The sequence below is a fragment of the Gymnoscopelus braueri genome (genome assembly GCF_963280865.1).
Source record: "Gymnoscopelus braueri genome assembly, chromosome: 12".
In the NCBI taxonomy this organism is placed as follows: Eukaryota; Metazoa; Chordata; class Actinopteri; order Myctophiformes; family Myctophidae; genus Gymnoscopelus; species Gymnoscopelus braueri.
The window spans coordinates 28925032-28947632 of record NC_137614.1 but is presented as its reverse complement, the minus strand read 5'-3'; the positions used below and the strand labels follow the sequence as shown (position 1 = coordinate 28947632).

The 22601-nt window shown below is 38.3% G+C and overlaps 1 protein-coding gene across 1 annotated transcript in view; it reads left to right on the top strand.

Moving 5' to 3' along the window:
* LOC308097592 (scavenger receptor cysteine-rich type 1 protein M130) overlaps positions 1-12055 on the top strand; it is a 17831-nt gene extending 5776 nt beyond the window's left edge. The window contains exons 7-20 of the mRNA XM_080445457.1: positions 778-931; positions 1289-1597; positions 2170-2484; positions 2761-3054; positions 3950-4252; positions 4462-4779; positions 4905-5174; positions 5761-5948; positions 6228-6333; positions 6534-6710; positions 7906-7998; positions 8705-8860; positions 9593-9770; positions 10461-12055. Coding sequence (XP_080301583.1) covers positions 778-931; positions 1289-1597; positions 2170-2484; positions 2761-3054; positions 3950-4252; positions 4462-4779; positions 4905-5174; positions 5761-5948; positions 6228-6333; positions 6534-6710; positions 7906-7998; positions 8705-8860; positions 9593-9770; positions 10461-10479 — 2880 coding nt within the window. The 3' untranslated portion in view covers positions 10480-12055. The remainder of the gene's footprint in view (positions 1-777; positions 932-1288; positions 1598-2169; positions 2485-2760; positions 3055-3949; positions 4253-4461; positions 4780-4904; positions 5175-5760; positions 5949-6227; positions 6334-6533; positions 6711-7905; positions 7999-8704; positions 8861-9592; positions 9771-10460) is intronic.
* The last annotated feature ends 10546 nt before the right edge of the window (positions 12056-22601 follow it).

Here is a 22601-nt window from a genome sequence, read left to right as displayed (position 1 = left end):
GCTAGCCTAAGCCTAACCATTTAGCCCGTTCTACTCTGCTGAGATTATTTTTTGATTAGGTGTGCTGTCATGCTCTTTTGAGCATGGGTAGAGAGCCTAATTCAACCCTAAGAGCCTAATTCAACTAATTCGTTCCCTACCTATGTTGAATGCACTTATTGTAAGTCGCTTTGGATAAAAGCGTCTGCTAAATGACTGTAATGTAATGTAATGTAATCAGATTGCTTGGTCGGAACTACCTGTTGTATAATGGATATTATACAACAGGTATAATTCCGACCAAGACTGAGTCTCGGCAGAGCATAGTGTCTAGGCTAGAAGTTTGCATGGGAAGTTTTTTTTAAATTTAATTTCTATCTATCTTTCTATTCTATTCTATTCTATTTCTATTATTATTATTATTATTATTATTATTATTATTATTATTATTATTATTATTATTATTATTATTACCCTTATTATTATTATTATTATTATTATTATTATTATTATTATTATTATTATTATTGTCATCTATTCATTTATTTTGTATCAGTTTTGTACACTTTCCTCCTACTGAAATGACATTACTATTCATTGAGTCCATTCCCATTGAAAAGCATTGGCAGAATCCACCCTCATAGGTAGAATTAAACTTCGGTGTGACCGCGCCCTAACACATTTCATTTTGCAGTCTGCTTTTGGGTGGAAAAATAGTTTTTGCATTATTTCACTCAGTGATTATCAGTTTTAAAATAAATAAATAAAATTCAGAATACCTATAATGCCTTTTTGCAGGTGATTTACACCAGCTTCCCCCACACCACAGAACAGAAGAATGGAATACTGGACAATGTGAATTGCGATGGCACGGAGAATAAGCTGTGGCACTGCAAGGCCAAGTACAACGACGCTGGTGCATGCCGTAACAATGCTTTTGTCACATGTGAAAGTAAGATAATATTGTATTATTGTATGCTGTTTTTTATTTTTCAGCATGTGTTGTAATTTATTCTGACTTACTTGATGGCTATTCATTGCTACAGTATGAATGTTTATTAAAGGTGTCATTGTATTAGCAGCTAAATTTAATTCAGACAAAAAAAATAAGATTTCAACAATAATCAAATGATATCATAAGTAGCGGAAAAACGTTTCAATTCATACTGCAATGTTTTGTGATATGTCATTCACTTTAGTGGCTGCATGTGATAAGTTGTCATAGAGGGACTGTTGTTTTAAGATCTGCCTCCCAATGTACGATGTCTGATATATGAACCATGTTTTCTTCCTGTCAATTCCAATGCAGAAAGTATCGATGTACGTTTGTCAGACGGCCCAGGGAAATGTGCTGGGATAGTGGAGATTCAACACGATGGAGAGTGGAAAATGGTCGCACATTCAAGAGAATGGACGGTTGACAATTCAAACAGTGTCTGCAATGAGCTGGGCTGTGGGGATGCCAAAACTACCAGGAAAAGCACCTTGTCTCTCAAAACAGAATCATATTTTGAGAAGACAGTAAGTTGTACGAAAGTACAGAAACTATCTGATTGTGTCAACGATATACCCCTCCAGGTAGGAGGTCCAAAGAAACCAGTGGAAATAACCTGCCAAAGTGAGTCTGTTTTGTTTATCTTTCTGTGTGATTTCTCTCTGTGTACTGTACATCCACTCATCTGGATTACAACCTTATGTTAAAATGGACCTAGTCCCTTTTACCCATGTTGGACTTCAAAATAATGTAATGATAGGTCTGGTAGTGTAAAGCATACATACATGTCAGTGCTGTCTGGTAGATATGCGAGGCCCTGTGCAAAGACAGCCGCACGAAGCCTTTATCAATTCCATCAAGTGTGCAGCGTGGTAACGTTGCATTCTGCCAGTGTCCACAACATGCTTGTTGAATCTTTATTACATGTTATGGTTTTCTAATAGTTAAAGGGATACTTCACTTTCACATAAAATAAACATTAAAAAAAAATATTTAAAAAAAATGAAAGAAGTTATGGCAAAATAAAGGCCCCCTCACACATTAGTAGGACACTCTAATGCGTGAGGGGGCCATGAATTTTCCATTACTTTTTTCATTTATTTTTAATATATTTTTTAAATGTTTCCCCGACCCGAAAGTGAAGTATCCCTTTAATTTAAAGCAATAATCCCCCTCCCCCTACTTTTTCTTTTTAGAACACAAGGTAGTGTTCATGAGGAATGGAAAGTCCTGTTCTGGCCAGGTGGGAGTAGAGCATGATGAGAAGGACTACTGGCTCTCAGGGTCCAACGAGACGTGGAACCACACTGCTGATGTTGTGTGTCGGCAACTGCATTGTGGGAAGGCCATTGGCCATAGACTATTACCTTTTCCTTCTGGAGACCCTGAAATGGAAAACGTTCCTTGGGAAGAATCTTACAATTGCTTATCCACAGAGGCATCAGTCTTTGACTGTCCAAAGGACAATACAGCACCATCCAACCAGAGCATTGCTTTTGTGGAATGTTCAGGTAATGTGTAACCATTTTTTATTCTCGCTGCTGTGTATTTTTAAATTGTACTTTCCCAGAAATAACCTGTTCTGCTACAAAAGAACTTTAGGCTTTAATTGATGTGAGCTCTTAGTGCTTCCATCATGTTTAGATCAGGTGGTTTTCCTATTTATCATTGTATCTTCATTTCTCTGCCAACATGTTCACAGCAACATCCTATCACAGAGCATAGTTCAGTAACGCCTGCATGATGTCCTATTTGCCGTTTGATTTCAACATGTTGGATTTCAACAGGTATTATTACTGCAACGCTGACAGAGAAGTGTTGGGGGACAGTGAAGGTGAGCATCAATGGAACAGATGGGGGTGTGTGTGCAGACACCTGGACTAATCCCCATTCTGAAATGCTGTGTAAAGACCTGAAATGTGGACACGCCTTCCCTGACATCAAACAGACAGGGGGGGACCTGGGAGTGAGCATCCTGGCAATGCACCAGACCAAACAGACCACCAAACTGACTGAAAGCATCATTGTCAAAACAGTCAGAAAGACCAACTGCGTTGACACAGCCTATGTGGTTTGCTCAGGTAAAAGATACTTTGAAATACATATTTCATTTAGACACTTCAGCTCAGAAATAACCAGACAGTAATGAACCATTAACCATTTATTAACATATGACCGTTACCATATATGCAATGATATTGCATTCAAGTTTGGCGGTGTGACTCTGCTCATGTGATATTAAAAGATTTCCTGTGCAAAATGACACAGATCTTCAAGCACAAACCCCTGAGCAGAGCGTAATACAATTATAACATCACACAACAGTTATAACGCAAGTTATTACACAACAGTTATGACATGACACGACATTAAACCCTTAATGTACAACCATCACCATAATACAACACCATCTACAACTATCCTGCCAACATCAGATGCTAGGGAGGAGGCCGGGGAGGTGGAGGAGTTTTGACACTGACAGCTGAACAACCGGCACTGACAGCCAGACACATAGAATGAACAGAGAACAGAGCTGCTTAAATGAACCGCCTGAGATGCACTGTGGGTATGAGGGCGTGAGTGAGTTAGCTTGTAGCAAATGAGAATGACAAGGGGTTGAACGTATGCCTTAAAGGAGTACAACTGAATAAGCTTGTTTGCGAATGGGGGGGTCCGGGGAGTGTGAATGAAGTATATAAACATTCTGCCTGCCGTGTCTACATGAACTATCGTTTACACTGAATATAATACATATACCCACTACATTTAGAATATCTTTTGTTTGTTTTTAGACTCAAGCTGTGTTGGTTTTGTCCACTTAGCATCTCACATACAGTATTCTTAACTTGGAGGGGTTTCTTTTGTGAAAATCAATACATAATAACATAATGTACTTGTGACACAATAGTTATCGCTGTAACAATAACAAACAATTTCAGAATAAATAGTTTACTGTTTTATACCGTTTCCCTGCAGCCAGTGTCAAGGCCGATTTCAGCGATTCCAGAGATCATTGCTCTGGAAATGTGAAGATACTCTATCGAGGCGAACGACACCCTGTCTGTAAAGATACCCTGAATGAAGCTGTCCAAAAAACCATCTGTAGCGAGCTGAAATGTGGAGAGACCCACGGGACTCTTGAATTCTTTGGACCTTTGCCCAGCAGTAAAGGCGTGTCAGGACTGACTTGTCCTGCTGGAAAGAGCGCCATGCTGGCAAATTGTACTATTGATCCACAGGACACAACACGTTGCGCTCTTGGTGGCCTCAAGTGTTCTGGTATGTTTTAATACTTTGATTTCATTCCAACTTAACCAAATATGTGTTATAGGTACTGTGGACTCATATCCCATTAAATACAGCTAATTTGTGAACATGGACTGTGGTACGCTATGATTTTACAACAACTTAAATTGAACTGAGCTGGTAATCATTCATATTTTTGGTTTTCATTAACTTGTCTCTGTCCCTGCTACTTCTCATCTTAGACTGGCGGAAGATCACACTAAAAAAGCCGAAAGAGATCAGTGCCTGTCAGGGAGATGTGATTGTTTACAGCGATCAGTCTACTAGGCTGGTATCTAGCCAGGACTGGACAAAAGAAGAAGGAGAGAAACTGTGCCGTGATCTCAGGCTTGGCGGGTATAAAAACCATACGGAATCAAATCGAATGACGGGGAAGATTGATTCTCGAATGTGGGGGAAGACCTTCAACTGTAGTGATGCAGAGAAACAAAGGACGATCTGGGACTGTCAGAGTGAAAGGGCACCATCCAAGAATGAAGGGGTCTATCTCCAGTGCAAGGGTAATAACAGTCATTACTACCAAGTCAAATTGAAAATTAAATCCTAAATTGTTTCTTTTTTGTATAAATGAGTTGAGCGTCATTGGATGATTTGCTTTTGTTGATTTCATAATTTCCCCCCCCAGAAAACCCTAAGGTTACGCTATCAAAGAAATGCTCTGGTGAGCTGAAGATCAATGACAAGAGGGTGTGCAACAATAACTGGAAGGATGATTATTCACAAATAGTTTGCCAAGAGCTGGGTTGCAGCGCTGCCGTCCCCTTTAAAGAACAAGGAACTGGGCTAAAACGAGACGTGTACCACGTCCATTGCGAGGGCTTTGAGTCCAATCTTGGCCTGTGTGAGACAGCCATTGGCAACTGCGAGGGTGCTCTGGTGTCTGTCTACTGTACAGGTGAATGTGAAAAACAATTTAATCCAAGCTTTCATGTATTTGTTACAGTATAACAGTCACTCTTCCGATATCTTTGATGATGGTTTTCAGAGGAAAAGGGTCTGTTTCAGTTGTCTCAGTAGGGGACTCAAACAGTAGTCTGTTTTGAGTCTCCAGTTTAGCATTTTGTATTTTTATACTAGCACTAATAGTTTTGCTGAATAGATCATTCAAGGATGTAATCCTTATTTTAGTTAAGTATCTGTTGCTGTTGTTTTATTTTCTAATAGAAATACTGTAAAAGGTTTATGAGACTGCAATGACATACATTAATTACTGTAAACACATGTGTTATGGACTTTGAAGTGGATACAGGCAGCTCTCTATCAGACCTTGATCTTATATTCATTTAACACATGCACTTATTTCTAAGTTCCAAGACAAAATACTGAATTTTAACTGTCAATACTTATTTCTCTACTTCTTTTAGTAGCTGAATAACTTTCCTAATTTTCCTGTACTCACTACTAAAATGTATCGATTTAAAAGTTCAGCAACACCATTTCCACATTAATAAAGCAGAACATTTTCAACTCACTTGTTACAGGTGGCATCCAGTTCAGAACCACTGAGTTCTGTGGAGGCACAATTCAAGTCCGATATGAAGATACAGGAAAATGGGAGAATGTGTGTCCCCCAAATCTCAAAGATTTCGGAAAAACATTCAAGAGCCTTCTGTGCAAAGAGCTTAAATGTGGTGATGTAATGGATTATTCAGTCAAGAACCCAGCCTCGGTAAGCTCCTGTCCTGTTTGCTTTTTCTTTTACTGTTTGTAAAAGGTCAGATTGAGAGTCCCTTCTACACATTGTTGTCTTTTTTCAAGTATAGTAGAATATGTAAGAGTATGTAATTAATAATAATAATAATGATAATGATAATAATAATAATAATAATACTGTATTTATTTATTTAAAAGATGTTATGGAACAAACCAGTCCTTTTGTATACCAGACTTTTTTCCTGAATGAAAACTTTCTCAAACACTAAGGATCTTCTATTTTGTTTTATTTTAGATCATGAAAACGTCACTGGTTTGCAAAGACAATTATATGTTCATCAAAGACTGTGTCCAAAAGAAGACTTGTCCGGCATCAAATCCAGCTACAATCTATTGCACCGGTACCCCAACCTACTTTCAAATAAGCAGTTTCCAAACAAGTGGTCCTGTTAAACAAAATTTGTGATTTTTTCCTTGCTGTTCAGTTGTTGTGATTTAACTAGTGAGCGAACCAATACTGAATGATGATCTCTCATTTGCTCTATTCAAACAACAAACTCAACTACACATTAAAATGTTAATTTACTGCAACTGATTTCAGGTTTTCAGATTCCAACAACTACAACTACGGTGACCACTACTACAATTATCATTGAGACGACTACTGGGGCTCAGGCTCCTGTCGCCCTGATCACGGGTGTGTCTCTGGGTGCAGTAGGCATGATTATGATCATGCTGCTTCTCCTGTGCCTGTTCCTGAGAAGACGCATATTTAAGTGTGAGTATATTAATAGTGCCAATGACGTCTTTTGACGGCCGTTTTCAGTGTGCCATTAGTGCCAATGACGTCTTTTGACGTCACCTAAAAAACTTTATTTTTTTTCAAAATTAAGTTTTTAATTATTATTATTATTTTTTGGTTATTTTTTTCCTTTTTAATCTCAAAGGAACTAGGAGAAAACGATTTTCAAAAAGTTAATGCTCCATCCACTTCAATGTTAAAATGTAAACGGAGAAAAAAATGTCTCCGTTTGATCCATAATGCCTTTGGCATATGGATGAACAAGCTTGAAATAAGCCTGGCAGTGAATGAGTTAACCCATTAAAACCAGGAAAACATATGTGTCATCTTAGATTTTAGCGTTGGCTAAAATAGCAGATATACAAATACAATGCAGTATTTATAGTTTTAACTTAGTGGCCAGGAGGTTCCTCATACCAATAATCTGCTAATAATGTCAGTTTCAGGGTATGTGTTGAGATGATAATGTCCTCTGAAGATGGCAGCCCTGTTTCAAGTGTCTGCATGACATGTTTTAGTACTGATGCACTACTGTTTTAGTAGTGCATCAAGTGGATGCAGTGATGATACTATCTGGTCACAAGAGGCCAGTCTTTGGACAGATAGTATCATGTTTTCCCTAGTATTCAACATTGCAATAGAGCACCGAAGTCCTGACGTCACTCGTTCATCCCCAGGTTTGCGGAAGTAATTTCTCTATGGAGAATAACATTGGGTCATCTTAGAATCGTCTCATATAAGAATTGTGGTCCAAAAATAAACACCGCGTGTCGGCGTTATTGTCAGGGAGGAGGTTCTGTATAGTTTATGATAGTCAGTCACTTATATTTGATACAGTCTGTTTCTGGCGAAAATGTAACTAATTTGGCGGAAGTAACATTAGCGTTTTCTCACCGTCAGTTGATGCTTCATATCCATAAGAGTCAACCCGCCGTGGTCATTTGTTTATTTTTGGAACACAGTTCTTATTTGACGCGATATTAAATACGTCTATGGGATTCAGAACGGGGGTGGAAAACTGCGAACCAGGTAGACAAACAAAGGATGTGTAAATGACGTCAGACTTCGGCGGTCTATGAAGCATTAAGCAAAATTATTTTTTTGTATATATTTTTTATATTTCTTTTTACAATTTTTGCACCATTAATTTTCTATCTCTGTTGTTATCTAGTAAGAAAATCTCCACAAAAAGACCACGAGTATGAAAGTGGTGAATATGAGGACGTTGACATCAATCATGAAATGAAAGCCTTGAATCGTTTTGGTGAGTGATATTTTCATATTGCGTAGTTTCATATAGTTTTCACACACACACACACACACGCACACGCACACGCACGCACACACACACACACACACACACACACACACACACACACACACACACACACACACACACACACACACACACACACACACACACACACACACACACACACACACACACACACACACACACACACACGATTTATAGGTTCACCTCACAGAAGTTAACAGTCCTCTCCTTTTCTCTCCTGCTCTTACTCTACCTCTATCCTTTCTCTTCTCACAAAAACGACGAAATAATCGCGCAGGAGCGAAACAATTTATAAATGATCACCTACTTCTTTACACCTGTAAACCAGTGCCAATAAAGTTGTGAATCTTTCATGAAGGCCCTCATGCAAAGTTTGCATCTTGAATGCATATCAATACTCTGGTTGTGAGTCTCCAGACTCCATGCCACTCCTTAAACTTCCACTGCAACTCTACCCTTCAATCACCATCACCATGCAGCACTGATAAAAACATTTCTGATTATATACAAGGGAAGCCTGTTATGACTTTTAAGAAGTTGACAAATTTATTTTGAGAGTTTATAAGATACTGTAGTAGGCCTATATCATATTGTAGTTTACTGCTATCTGCCAAAGTGTCAGGATTAAATTGAAGTTGTTTTTGCTTCTTTCTTCTTTTCATTGTGAATGCAGGATCCAGATCAGAGGCAGCAGCTGTCAAACAGAACGATGCAGAAAGTAATTCCTCCTTGTCTTATGATGACATCGATGAGCAGGAAGTGACCAGCGGAGCAGCAGGTCCCAGCAGCCACAACCCACAGCATGATTACATCAACACTCAACGTGAAGGAAAGTCTTGAGCCACTGTTAAACCTTCATGAAAGCACACTATGAATTATAGTAATGAGAATAATTTTTTATATTTCTAATAATAATATTGAAATAAAAATGTAATACTGAGCATTATCTAAAGACACCTTTTCTAGATAATATACAATGACAATTAAATAACATGAACAAAATACTACTTGGGAGGGAATTGTTATTTACTTACCGTACATGTTCAGGCTGCGTAGCCGTACGGCACTACGTAAGGCGAAGCTTGACCTTCCCGCAAAGCCGATGGGTTGGGACTGGGGGTGGCCAATCAAATCTGGATGTTACATTTGTGACACCCACCGTCCGCCCACTGTCTGACCACTGCGATAATGGGATAGGATTAATATACACTTGAGCCACTGTTAAAACTTTATGTTGAACTACAATGAATTATAATATGAGTAGAAATAACAGCAATACAATGTGTGTGTGTGTGTGTGTGTGTGTGTGTGTGTGTGTGTGTGTGTGTGTGTGTGTGTGTGTGTGTGTGTGTGTGTGCGTGCGTGCGTGCGTGCGTGCGTGCGTGCGTGCGTGCGTGCGTGCGTGCGTGCGTGCGTGCGTGCGTGCGTGCGTGCGTGCGTGCGTGCGTGCGCGCGTGCGTGCGTGCGCGCGTGCGTGCGTGCGTGCTTGTGTGCTTGTTTATATTTATGTGTATCTATACTGTGTTTGTTTATATTTATGTTTATGTTTATCTATGTACAGATACTGTGACCTATGAGGTGGAGGATCCACTGGAGGCGTATGATGACGTGGACAAAGTCCCTGACATCAGAGTGACACCAGCTGAGGTCCACGCTGTCCCCCGACCTGGAGCGCACCTAGACCAGTTTATGGGGGATGAGGACCAGGACAAGGATTACCTGGAACCTGACAAAGAGGGGTGAGCCAAACCTGAACTAAGATTCAGTCACCTCAGTAGGTCTGGCACAAAAAGAATCAATGTGATTACCCTCAGTTTTGCTAATACGCAGTTCATCTCTGCAGTCGAGCAAATGTATGAGGTCAAATTAAAAGGATTTCAGTAAACAGCTGAACACTGACATCCAGGCTGTGTAATTCTAATGTAACTATAACAAACAATCAAACAAACAAACACATGTCTTCCTTATAGATATATAAGATATAGATCCGATTGGTTTCACTATGGTTACAAAATGAACCGTGTAAAACGTTTGAAACTTCATAGTGGGACTTTTTTCTCTCTGAGGCAGAGGCATCATTTCAGAAAAAACTAGGGGATGGCAAACAATGTTACCACTTAAGCCCCATTTCAAAAACTGCTGATGCTACAAGCTGTGAGCTTGTAGATCTTCTATTTTCCAGATTAAAAAAGAAAAGTTTGAAAATGTTCACCTATAATGACATGCCCAAAATAGGGACGAAAGTGGTTGTGTGGTTGCAGACAAGAAAACAGTGTCTATAACATGTCTATATGGCGTGGACTGAGATGTACTCAGATTCTTCTCCAAAAATGTTCAGTGTTGTATTTCCATTCCCCTGGGACCCCAAATGACGCCCCTGGTTCAGAGCACTGGGTTCTCATGTTAAAACTGATTTCCCTTCTCTGTAGACATGTAAAGTGGGAGTGAAAAACCATGCTAAGGACTTCAATCAGAAGAATTTGTTGCATCGTTTTAGTGTTTTTTTTGTTGTTGCAATGGCTACTGTCTGGTATTGTGTTCATGTCCACTGGTTTAATCTAGACATAACATGGACAGCCAGCCTTAATGACATCAACATTGTTAAAAGACATTGATATAACTTATTGTTATAATTAATTATCTTTATTTTATTATGAATTCTGCTCATTCATTTATAGTATTTAAAGGAGTTGTTCACCCCAAAAAAATACTTATTTTCTATCAATTACACACCCCATGGAGGAATTCATGGAGATTATTTTGTTTTTGTCGTATTCCTAAATCAATAATTTGAGTAGGAGACTCAATTGACCTGCATTCCGTCGGTCATCAAATTATTGGTTTAGGAATGCGACAAAAACTAAAAAGTCTCCATGCAAGCCTTCATGGGGTGTGTAATTGATAGAAAATAAGTTCTTTTTTGGGTTAACTACTCCTTTAAGGGGGTAAAAACGAATTATCAGATTTTGGTGTATCATGATTATATTCTTTATTTTACAGCCAATTGATTGAATTACTTTTTTTCACTCTGCTACTTTCTCTTTTGTTACTTTAATACATGTTAAAGTGAGTTCAGGGTGATTGGAATTAGTGTAGAACAGTGGTTCTCAAAAACAGGGGCAATTCTGCAATAGACCTCATGGCCAGTCGTTTGGGATCAATATAAGTCGGAAAAAAAGGCTATATGTTATTTTTGTCCAGACTTGTCCAAATTAATATATATTTGTCTGCCGACCCCCATCAGAAAATATTTTGTGCCAGAGAAGCCCCATACAAGATTTGTGTTGTTAAAATGTTTTTAAAATATTCCAAATGTTTAAATTGCTAAAGTGGTTAAACAGATTTTGATGCTATATTAACGAATTTTGCCGGACCCCACTTTGAGAACCACTGGTGCAGACTCCAGACACATGCTTAACAATGACAACACTTCCTGCTTCCAGACACAGACTGCTATCACATGACCTGTCAGTCACAAAAACATACAAACCTGCTTCATCTGCTGCTTAAAGCACCGCTAATCTGAAATTATATTTACACATTATGTCTTATATTATCATGTCCTATCATTATATATTCTATTTTATGTAGAGATTTGGGGTAACTGTTAATTATTCATGTTTTAACACAAATACTTGTGTGTTTTTATTCAACATATGTTTTAATGATTTTTCTTTGTACAGTAGGAGATGTACATTAGGGTTAACCTTTTAGCATTGCATTTTTGTTTTCTGGATGATTTGTAATTATCATTATTTTTTCAACATTTTAAACTATGAATTACATATTACTATTGATGTGTGTGAGTTATAAAATTTACAATTAAGATATTGATATTTCAATCACTTTTGTGTTTACTTATAATTAGTCAAAAAGAAAATATGCATGTTGTGTAAATAAATACAGTATTTTAATGTTGGTGTTGCCTTAAATTCTAAGCATATATATTTCCTTTATCATTTTTCATGTTGTCAAAATCTTATCATAGATATTATGAGAACCATAATACAATATAATTTGTTGTAGGGCACACCAACAATTCTGTAAGAAAAATAAACTGTACATTTTGTGTTTGTTTTAGCAGATGTTGTGTTCAATTATAGACCATACACAATAGGGTAACATCCCTACCAAACATATGGTATTTTCAGTGAAGAGATTTGGTGTAGAGGGACATTTTAGCTGACTTAGTACAGAGCCCTAGGCCGGGACCCTGGTCAACTAAATATATAGGGTTTAAGTGTTTAAATTAGTGTGTCTAATAATGTCAGATTGAAAAGTGAATCATCTTAGATTTCTTAATCTTTGAATCTTCAGAAACGTTGAAATTTGCTCTGTTGTTGAGTGTCAAACTGTATGTTATTTAATCATCTATAGTTTGATACACAGCACAATGAGCCATTTTCATTTTAAGCCACCTTCTTTAGAATAAATCAAAGTTGTAAGTATTTAAAATATGTGCACACAATTTCATGTCCATGTACTTTAACATTCTTCATAATCGCTTACAGTTTTACCCCTAATGGTCAAGACATCAGCACGAGAGAGCAGCTCCTCGCTCCAAATGTTAACATTAGTAAGGCCGTCTCAGCAAGACCCATACCTGGTAGTGCTGCTTTTAAGAGACGGACAGACCTGCTAGTGATAAACAGATATTTATCCATTGGCTGGCTGATGGTGGGCTGTATTTTAAAGTTGGTATTGGGTTCTGGTGTTTTGGTATTTTTTGCATTGTGCTTTCTTAGCTAATACAGAGCTTTGTCAACAAAAAAAATAAACCCTTTCCAAAGTTCACCAACAAAATGTTTCAAATGCCAAATTAGCTAAAACGTTTAAATTAAAAAAGGAAGACAAAGAAGAAAAAGGAAAAAAGCACTGGAGGACATTAACAAAGCTAATATTGTTGTATAGTAAATTGAGATGCTGACTCATATATTTCAACTGCTATGTACTGTATCCCTGTATACAACTTCTAGAGTGCTCACAATAGATGCACTGAGTGCCCCTTTCTAGTTGAAATAGTCTACTGTGGCCCTGTCTGCTCCACTGGCTGTCCATGAAGAGAAACGGGAGATGAGGACATTTTAGTTCACCAATTCCATTATCCGTGGATAACACACACACACACACACACACACACACACACACACACACACACACACACACACACACACACACACACACAGTCACACACACACACACACACACACACACACACACACACAGTAATTAATTCCAGTGTAGATGGAATTGAAGCTGCTCGCTTGTCTTTGTTGCACTGGTTCTATTTCAGCTATGTCTGCCATCTGCTGGCTTAATTGTACCTTCACACATTGTTTGGATGTGTAATAATAAATCTGCAGATTTTTTTAAATTTAATTAAGTGAAGCCTTACAAAATATTCATAATGCATTTTAATTCACTTCATAAGCATTTAATCATAAATAGCTACATAACCACACACATAAAGCCTTAGGCTATAACGAGGCAACAATTCTACTAATCGACCTTGGCTCTATTGGCACGGTGGGTTGTGCGTCGGGTTGCATAGTGGGGGACTGGGGTTTGATGCCAGCCCGGTATAAATCACTACATTTAGCCTAATCCTAATAATTAGGTCTTATAATGCACTGTATTCCATTTAGAAAACAATATAAAGGTATCCTGTTAATGACTTAAAATACATACAAAAGATATTCAGTGTCACCTTGACAGCCAGTGACAATAGGCTATGCAGGCATGTAGATGTGTGATACAGGTACAGTACATGTACATTATGTCACCACATGTAGATCAAAATGTTGCCGTGTGTACATTATCGATACATTTATCTGTTCAGTATGATGAGGAATCTGGATGCTATCCTCATGACCCCTGTCATGAAGAGTTATTGGGGATGAGGAGCATAATCAGCCACAGACTCAAAGGGACTTGGTTGGCATGGATGGATTATGCACTGGGCCAATGGAGCCCGTGCCCAGGGGCCTTTGACGACCCTGGGCCACGAGACCTATCAACAATTTACTTAAATGTATCAGGGTTTTTCTAAGCTTGACCCAAATGCAGGAAGAACTTGATCACACTCCAACTCAAAGTGCAAACAAAGTCTCAGTGTGACAAAATTGACAGCTGTCATGCACTAGGGAATACATGACCAAAAGAGGTCCACACAAAGTCAAACGTTTAAATTATATTTATTGATCTGAATTAATAAATTGTAGATAATCAAAAGCAAACAAGTATGAGATGTGAGCAAGTCAGTAATCAGTAATGTCTGCAGTGTATGGATGTGTGGGATGTGCTGTGCGAGTGTTGTATAAGGTGTGTAAAGGGAACTGAAACAAAACGGTTAGGCCCCACAGGCCAGGTGGCAACCTTCAGCAGAGGTCCTGCTTCCAAGGAGGAGAGAGAAGAAATGTGTGGCAAGTAGGAGAGTTCCCTATATACTCTCCCAAACCACCGCACCCAGCTGCACCCAGTTGGTCTAACGGCCTGCTCCACTCCGCCCTACTCACTCAGGTGCCGCCTAGCCAACAGTGAAGGCAGAGGGGGCAGGGCCGTCACACAGCAAACACAGGTACAAGAAACAGAGGATCCAACTAACACTAACAGAACCAAACTGGTATACATACACAGGGAACTAACTAGACACCACGCTGGGCAAGACCTGGCCGATTGAGTGCCTAAACGGAAGTACCAGAATTTGGCGGAAGTACCGCCCAAGGAAATGGCGTTGATGCTTTACAAATCTGTTAACATTCTCCGTGAATTAAACGAGTGTTGTGATTGGTCAAAAAATATTGTTTCCGGGGGAAAAGCGTACGATGGAAGTCCTGCCCCTATAGACACTCTCTGCTTTAGGTCGTGACCAGGCTCTTCTCTTCGCAGATGAGTGAGGCTGGGAACGAGGCTAACTAGACACAGATTAAACTCAAAGACAATCAACACAGGGATTGGCTGCATGGGCAAACAGGACACAGGTGACTCAAATGAACAATCACAGGATAGGTGAGACAAGACTGACAGCTACAAAGACAACAGAAAACACTAGGAACAATACTTCAAAATAAAAGGAAGTAAACCCTAAGCACACCACAGAAAACAGGAAAAATATCACTACAAAATAAAACAGAGACAGATCCTGACAAATATTCAAATATAGGTTAACGCTCAAATATGTGGTCCCCTCAGCCTACAGTACATGTCCCCTCCTCCTACTGTATATAGCCATCTGACTAACAGGATTAAACATCTGATTAACAGAGTTGACAAGTATGTGTTATTACCTGATAACGAATGCTTATTACAATCTTAGTTAAAGGTGTAACCTTTTTTATTTTTCACATGCAAATGAATATCATGTAAATACTGTAGGTTATAGACTGTACATCCTACATGTTGTAATGTCTACAAGTGCTTTCTTGACTTGACGTGCTTTCTTTCTCTACATGCCTTACAACTCGAGTAGCGTCTTTGCACGCCAACCCTTCTGCCCGTTATGGGTAGCGCGGGACCGGATTGGAGTCGTGGACTCCTTGAGTCTTAATTTGTCCCTGGACTTGGACAGTCCTTTGTGCCAGTAGTCATCATCTCATCAAGCTCCACAACCAAGCCTGCCTCCACATGAGAACTGTTCTGTTCTGTTCTGTTCTGTTCTGTTCTGTTCTGTTCTGTTCTGTTCTGTTCTGTTCTGTTCTGTTCTGTTCTGTTCTGTTCTGTTCTGTTCTGTTCTGTTCTGTTCTTTGGGATTACTGACTCCTGCTTTACTCTGCAACACTTGACACTTGAACCAGGACTATTGGGATGTACTGTACACTACAGAGCTGTGACAAATGCCTGTTAAGGATAACTTTTGTAAGAATTAATATTCACTCAATCCTATATGAATTGTTCATAGACTGTACATATTCATTTATATATTCATTAGACTACATTATGCTCATTCATATACCGGTATTCATTGTTGATAGACTGCACATATATTCATTCATATTCATTTTTGATAGACTGTACAAATATTACCCAGATATTCATATAGTTGTACTATATTCATTGACACACTCATTGTTGATCGTCTTTACACAATTCATTAATTGAAGGGGCACTAGTACTGTATGTACTGGTGAGAGACTGTACTTTTACTGTATACAGTACTTATATTCATTTACTGACTGCACATATGTCAACTCATTTGCTCAGAGAACAAGTGTAGATGTGTAGAAGTACTAAATATTATTTATGTTATTTTGTTTTATTTAAATTGTATCTTTATTCTGAGGTGTCTTGGCTCTATGTTTTACTTGTTCCGCTTCTGTGTTGCACTCTTATTGCTGTTGTTGCTATGACACCTGAATTTTCCCATGGGGATCAATAAAATTACATTTTAAATCAAGTTATACGATAAATGACAGACAAAATGACAGATAGTAAATGACTGACAGTCACTTTGTGCCGTGCTATGAGCTTGCAGATCTGCTATGAAAAAACTTGAAAATGTGTGCAAATCTTTGAACATAATTATATATATATTTTGAACTCAAAATGTTTAACTCAAATCTTTGCTTCTGGAGGTCCCTGGAACTAAATATTTTGAGTCGGGGGGTCCACGGCCAAATACATATAATTTTGGGGGTCCTTCCTTGACATGAAAAATGTCAAGGAAGCACCACTGATATAGCAACATGCGTTTGTCTGTTAGAAGACATTTGTAGAATCGGCCTCAGGTCTCAATGAGTTAAACATGTGGTTTGCGGCTGTGTTTCAGCTAAACTGGCTGTTCTAGCAAAACCAGCAGTCATTTTCCGTTGCACTTAATCTCTGATCACTTCAGCATGACACATTTGTGAGAGACAAAATCTCGAGCTGTTATTCAAACATATATGACCTGGATTTGAGACTATTTGGAATTGTATAATACTGCAACTTAATCGTTTCACCATGCTGTAATTCAAGGTATTCACCTAGAATTCGAAAGTTCCCAATTTGACCTCTGCTAGGGCCCTATCTTGGCCAAAAATGGCTATACCCACTATTTGGGGATTTAGCATGGTGCAAGGGGCGTTCCCGTGCAAAGGTTGCTATATTCGGACACCGGCCATATCCCTAAAACACCTACTTAACTGGCAACTGCTGATAAAAACACAATTTAATGACACAAGGATTTAACAGTCACACTTTTGTGGATTACAGTAAAATTGTAATGACAATCACATTCACAATCACCTAATTCAGAAGTGAACTCTGCGGCCGCACTGAGGCACTTATAAGGTTGGACACTATACCCGACGTTTGCTTCATACGCACTAGCCTTTGAATGCCTTTGAATAAAGCCATATTTGATCGACATTATCACCCACATGTTACTGATTACAGAGAATGTTATTATTGGATTAATGAAACTGAATGGAGTGAATGGCATCGTGCACGACGCGCGGCACAAATCAGTGTCTTCTTTGAATAGACTATCATCTTATATAAACACACTTGAAACAAGGAATTGACATTCTCACTTCTGCTGATTATAGGAAAATAAAACATTTATAATGTAATGATCACAGATATTTGTTGAGAATTAGGGAGTCTCTGAATGTTGTGCCTTTGTGTGCCCGGCCGACTCCAGACATGTCCATTGCAGGCACACTCTACTAAACGAATTTGGCATAGCGGGTGGTATTGGAATCTACTTTGCGCTTTCTTAAACGTGTGTGGGCAAGATAGCAATTTTGGGGATTATGCAACAACACGCCCATGGGCACGCCCATGGGCACGCCCATGGGCACACCTCCATGCAGGCGCGAATAACAGAGTCGACATAATTAATAGCGGGTATAGCGGCCGCAAAATACCGTTTAGGGAGAGTGCCGGCTCCCTTACCCGTAATTCACGGGTAGTGGGCAGCGGGTGCGGGTAAAGCAGTGGCAAGAATAGAGCCCCTACTCCTTTTTTTTGCCAGGCCGGGAGGCGGAGATTATATTTCTGCCCCTGTCCGTCCATTCGTGTGTCCGGTCTGTTACAGCTAAAGTCTCGGACACTGCTGGACCAACCAGTATGAAACTTTTCATGCACACTCCTAGTAGGCAAAGGAAGAACGTCATTCACAATTTTTCAAGTCGGCCTTATTATGGTGGCGTAACAGGTCGCTTTACATTTTGGCGGCCATTTTCTGGTATCATCGTTCCAGACCCCATTCATTTTTCCCATAGAGATTTCCAAAAAGAAAAATGGAAGAAATCAGTTCTTGTACTGTATGACATTCCTGACTGAATAAAGTCTGGGGAAAAAAACTCTCAAACACTAAAGACATTTTTATTTTAGGACTTAGGAACATCACTGGTGTGCTCAAACGTTCATTTGGACAAAAAAGAATGTGTCCTCCAGAAGACTATTGCAAAGGTACCTATTACCTATAGTTCTTTCAAATAAGCAGTTCCCAAACAACTGACCCTGAACTGCAACTACGACTATCCTTATGATGACTACTGTTCAGGTTCCTGTCGGCCTGACCACAGGTCTGTCCCTGGGGGGATTAGGCATGATTATGATAATGCTGCTTCTCCTGAGTCTGTTTTTGAGAAGACGCACATTTAAGTGTGAGTATATTAATGTGGTGAGATTATATCAATGACCCCTGAAGATGACAGTCCTGTTTCAAGTGTCTGAATGACATGTTTTAGTACTTGTCCATTCATTTGAAAGAAAGGAACTGATTTGATAGACTGCAGATGCAGTAATGCTACTCTCTGGTCACCAGAGGCCAGTCTTTGGACAGATAGTATCATGTTTTCCCTAGTATTCAGCATTGGTATTAAGTTAAGGGCCGTTCACACTGAGCACTTAAAAACTATAACTATAACTATAAAAATACAGTTTTAAAAATCAAGTGGACGGTAGAGTTCACACCAACTATAAAAACATTTTTACAATGGTGAACGATATAGTTATAATTATCGTTATGGTTATATAGGCCCTTTTAGTCCTTCGTTTCCAATTCAAACCAAGATGAAAATGTCAACATGTCGCTTTTTGCCTGAGCCGAGTGTAATCATGAACATCAGTAAATATCTATGTAAAACATTGCCGGAATTGTGCATGCGTGCACATGTGTGTGCGTGCATGTGAGTGAGATATCTGCAACTTTTTGAACCCTTTTTTATCCTAAACACCTAAACAACAATAGAGTTTTACACACATTGGTGGCTATAGGAATAATTTTGGAAAAAGTGCTTGGAAAAAAGTGTGGTGTTATGCACTGCTGTGGCATCTGAAGTGTAAGTAATACACTCTTCCTTTTTCACATTTTTGTACCAGTACCTTTCTAACTCTGTTGTTATCTAGTAAGAAAATCCCATGAAAGTGGTTATTATGAGGATGTTGACTTCAGTCATGAAATGAAAGCCTTGAACAGTCTTGGTGAGTGATATTTCCAGTTTCATCAGACATTGATACACAGATCAAACTCAGTTTCACTGATTGTATATCACAGGGCGTTTGTGAAGCTCATCAACCTTGTCAGAAGGTTGTGTTCTCTCAGTATAGTCTACACTCACAATGTGTTTTCGTGTGGTTTTCTAGTCCCAACCTCACAGGAGTTAATTATAAGAGTCCTCTTTCAAGGCCCTCATGTGATTTTGCATGTTGAATAAGCAATCTCTAGTCTAGAGTATCAATTCATTGGATGTGATGCAACCAGCTATTTAGATGTTGAAATTATTTTCAGATTAGTTAGTGTGTGCTTATTTTCCGTCCTTAAAGAAATGGGCAGATTCTTGTTATTTTAGCAGTTTTAGATTAAAGTATAGTAGTGTCATTTAGCCTACAGTTTTGCTACGATAAAACCTGCAAAAGTGTCAGGATAAATTTAAGTACAGTAGTTTGAGTTGTTGTTGTTGTTGCTTCTTTCTTCTTTTCATTGTGAATGCAGGATCCAGATCAGAGGCAGCAGCTGTCAAACAGAACGATGCAGGAAGTGCTTCCTCCTTGTCTTATGATGACATCGGTGAGGAGGAAGTGACCAGCGGAGCAGCAGGTCCCAGCAGCCACAACCCACAGCATGATTACATCAACACTCAACATGCAGGAAAGTCTTGAGCCACTGTTAAACCTTTATGAAAAAGCACACTATGAATTATAATTAGAATGTGATTCTGTGAATTATAAAAATCATGTGATTACCCTCAGTTATGCTAAAATTCAGTTCTTCTCCACAGACGAGCAAATGTGAAAACGAGCACTTTGCTTTCTTTCTTTTTTCTCCTTTCTTAACTATACTCACACAACAGATCTTAAACAGGTCAGATTGGTCTGACTATAGTTAAATAAAAATGTGTTAACAGTTAAAGTATTTTTTTGTTTTACCTTGGCTAAAACACAGAGCATCAATTCTCTTGTAACTTAAAACTGATTTCCCTTCTCTGTAGACAACCGCATGCTAAGGACTAAAATCAGAAGAATTTGTTTTGGTCGTTTTTCAAAATGTTATAATATTTTAACTTTTTTTTTTTCAATGGCTGCTGCCTGGTGTTAATTCTATGGTTTTCATATTGTACTATACTGTTAAAATGTGTTCATGTCCCCCGTGTTGTATAGAAGCTCCACCTTACTGACATCAACATTGTTAAATGACATTGACATAACTTATTTTCATTATTATGATGTGCTATTAACTATCTTCATATTATCAATTCTTATCATTTATTTATTGTAGAATTCAAGATGCCAGATTTTTTTTCTTTCTACTATTGTCTCTGGTGTTACTTTTATGACTTTTATGGATGTTACAGTTAGTTTAGGATGATTGGGATCGGGAGCTTCATTTGGGGTCTCAGGGGATGGCAATTGCCACCCGGGTTCACATTTAACCTCAAATTATGTTTGTTTATTATTATTCAGAGGTTTGGTGAACTGTATATCCACTTTGTTTAACCAGTTTTTCTTCTACACAGTTTTCATAGAAATAAGTTAAGCTTTTAAATCCTTTAACAATGACAAATTGACCATACGTTTCTAACAAAATCTGTTTAGATGTTCTTTTCTTTTTTTTTTCGTTTTCAAATGTTGTATGGTTGAAATTTCAGTGTTGCATTCATACATAAATCAATTAAAGCAAGATTTTAATTTCTTGAGGGTCCGAAAATGTTAAACTATTATCTGAAATACATACATTAATAAAATGTGTGCGTTATAAAATGGACAATTTGGATATTGAAATTTCAACTATTTAGTTATAATTAGTTAAACAAATATGCATGTGATAACATTTTAGTCTGTGTTGCCTTATTAGCATATACAGTTCCTTTTAGCATTGTTCATGTTGATTGTAGATATTATGAGCACCATAATACAATAATTGTTGTTGGGTACCCCACAGATTGTATGAAAAAAAAGATTTTTTTAGAAAATTCAATTATAGACCTCAATAACATCCTTATTATTTATTTACCCTTAATTTTTCAAAACAGACCCTTGTCAAAAAGTTCTATTGGATATTTTAACAAGGGGACCCATGGTAAATTGCACTAATGACATTTTTAGATTTTCAATTTAATAGTAACGTGTACTAAAAAAGCGAATTATCCTTTCTGAAACTTTGAATCATCACATACTTTGAAATTGCTCTGTTTGAGTGTCAAACTGTATGTTATTTAATCATCTATAGTTTGATACACAGCACAATGAGCTGTATAGTTTAAAAAAAATACTGTATATGTATATGTATATGTATATGTATATGTATATGTATATGTATATGTATATGTATATGTATATGTATATGTATATGTATATGTATATGTATGTCCTATTACTACAATTCAATCTCTCTCCTCGTCTAGATTCAGACAGGGCTTTTTTCAATAGTCCTCATACAGCCAAGGAGAACCCCAGCTTCATGAAATTAAATCTATGCACTCCACGCACTGCTCGAAACATTAAGAATACAATTTCATGTCCATGCACTTTAACATTCTTCGTATTCACTTAAACCTTTACCCTTCTGGTCAAGACATATGAGAGCAGCTGCTCGCTACAAATGTGAACATTAGTAAGGCCATCTCGGCAAGACCGACAGACCTGCTAGTGTTGCTTTTAAGAGATGGACTAGAGCTGCTTTCAAGTGACATACAGACCCGGTATTGCTGCCTTTAAGACAGGGGTCTTCAACCTTTTCAGGCCAGGGACCCCCAAACTGATGGGGTACCTCGTAGGGTAGGGGGTAGGCCACCACATATATTGTATATTTATGTATAAAATTGTGTTTTATATGTATAAACATGAACAAATGGTTGCCTGGAGCCTGCTCCTACCCACAGGTTGTCCCAGTAGGTGTGCAAAAGACCTTTTCTTTCTCTACAAAATATGTATAAACATACCATGTTGTGCATTCAATACAAAGCTATTCAAATATGTCATGTTATGTTATGTTTAAAGACATATTGACATTTTTGGGATTTTTTTTTACAAAAAGTTTAAAAAAAACATTTTTTTTTAATCAAACAATTTCGCGGACCCCCTGCAGTACCTCCGCGGACCCCCTAGGGGTCACGGACCCCCTGTTGAAGACCTCTGCTTTAAGA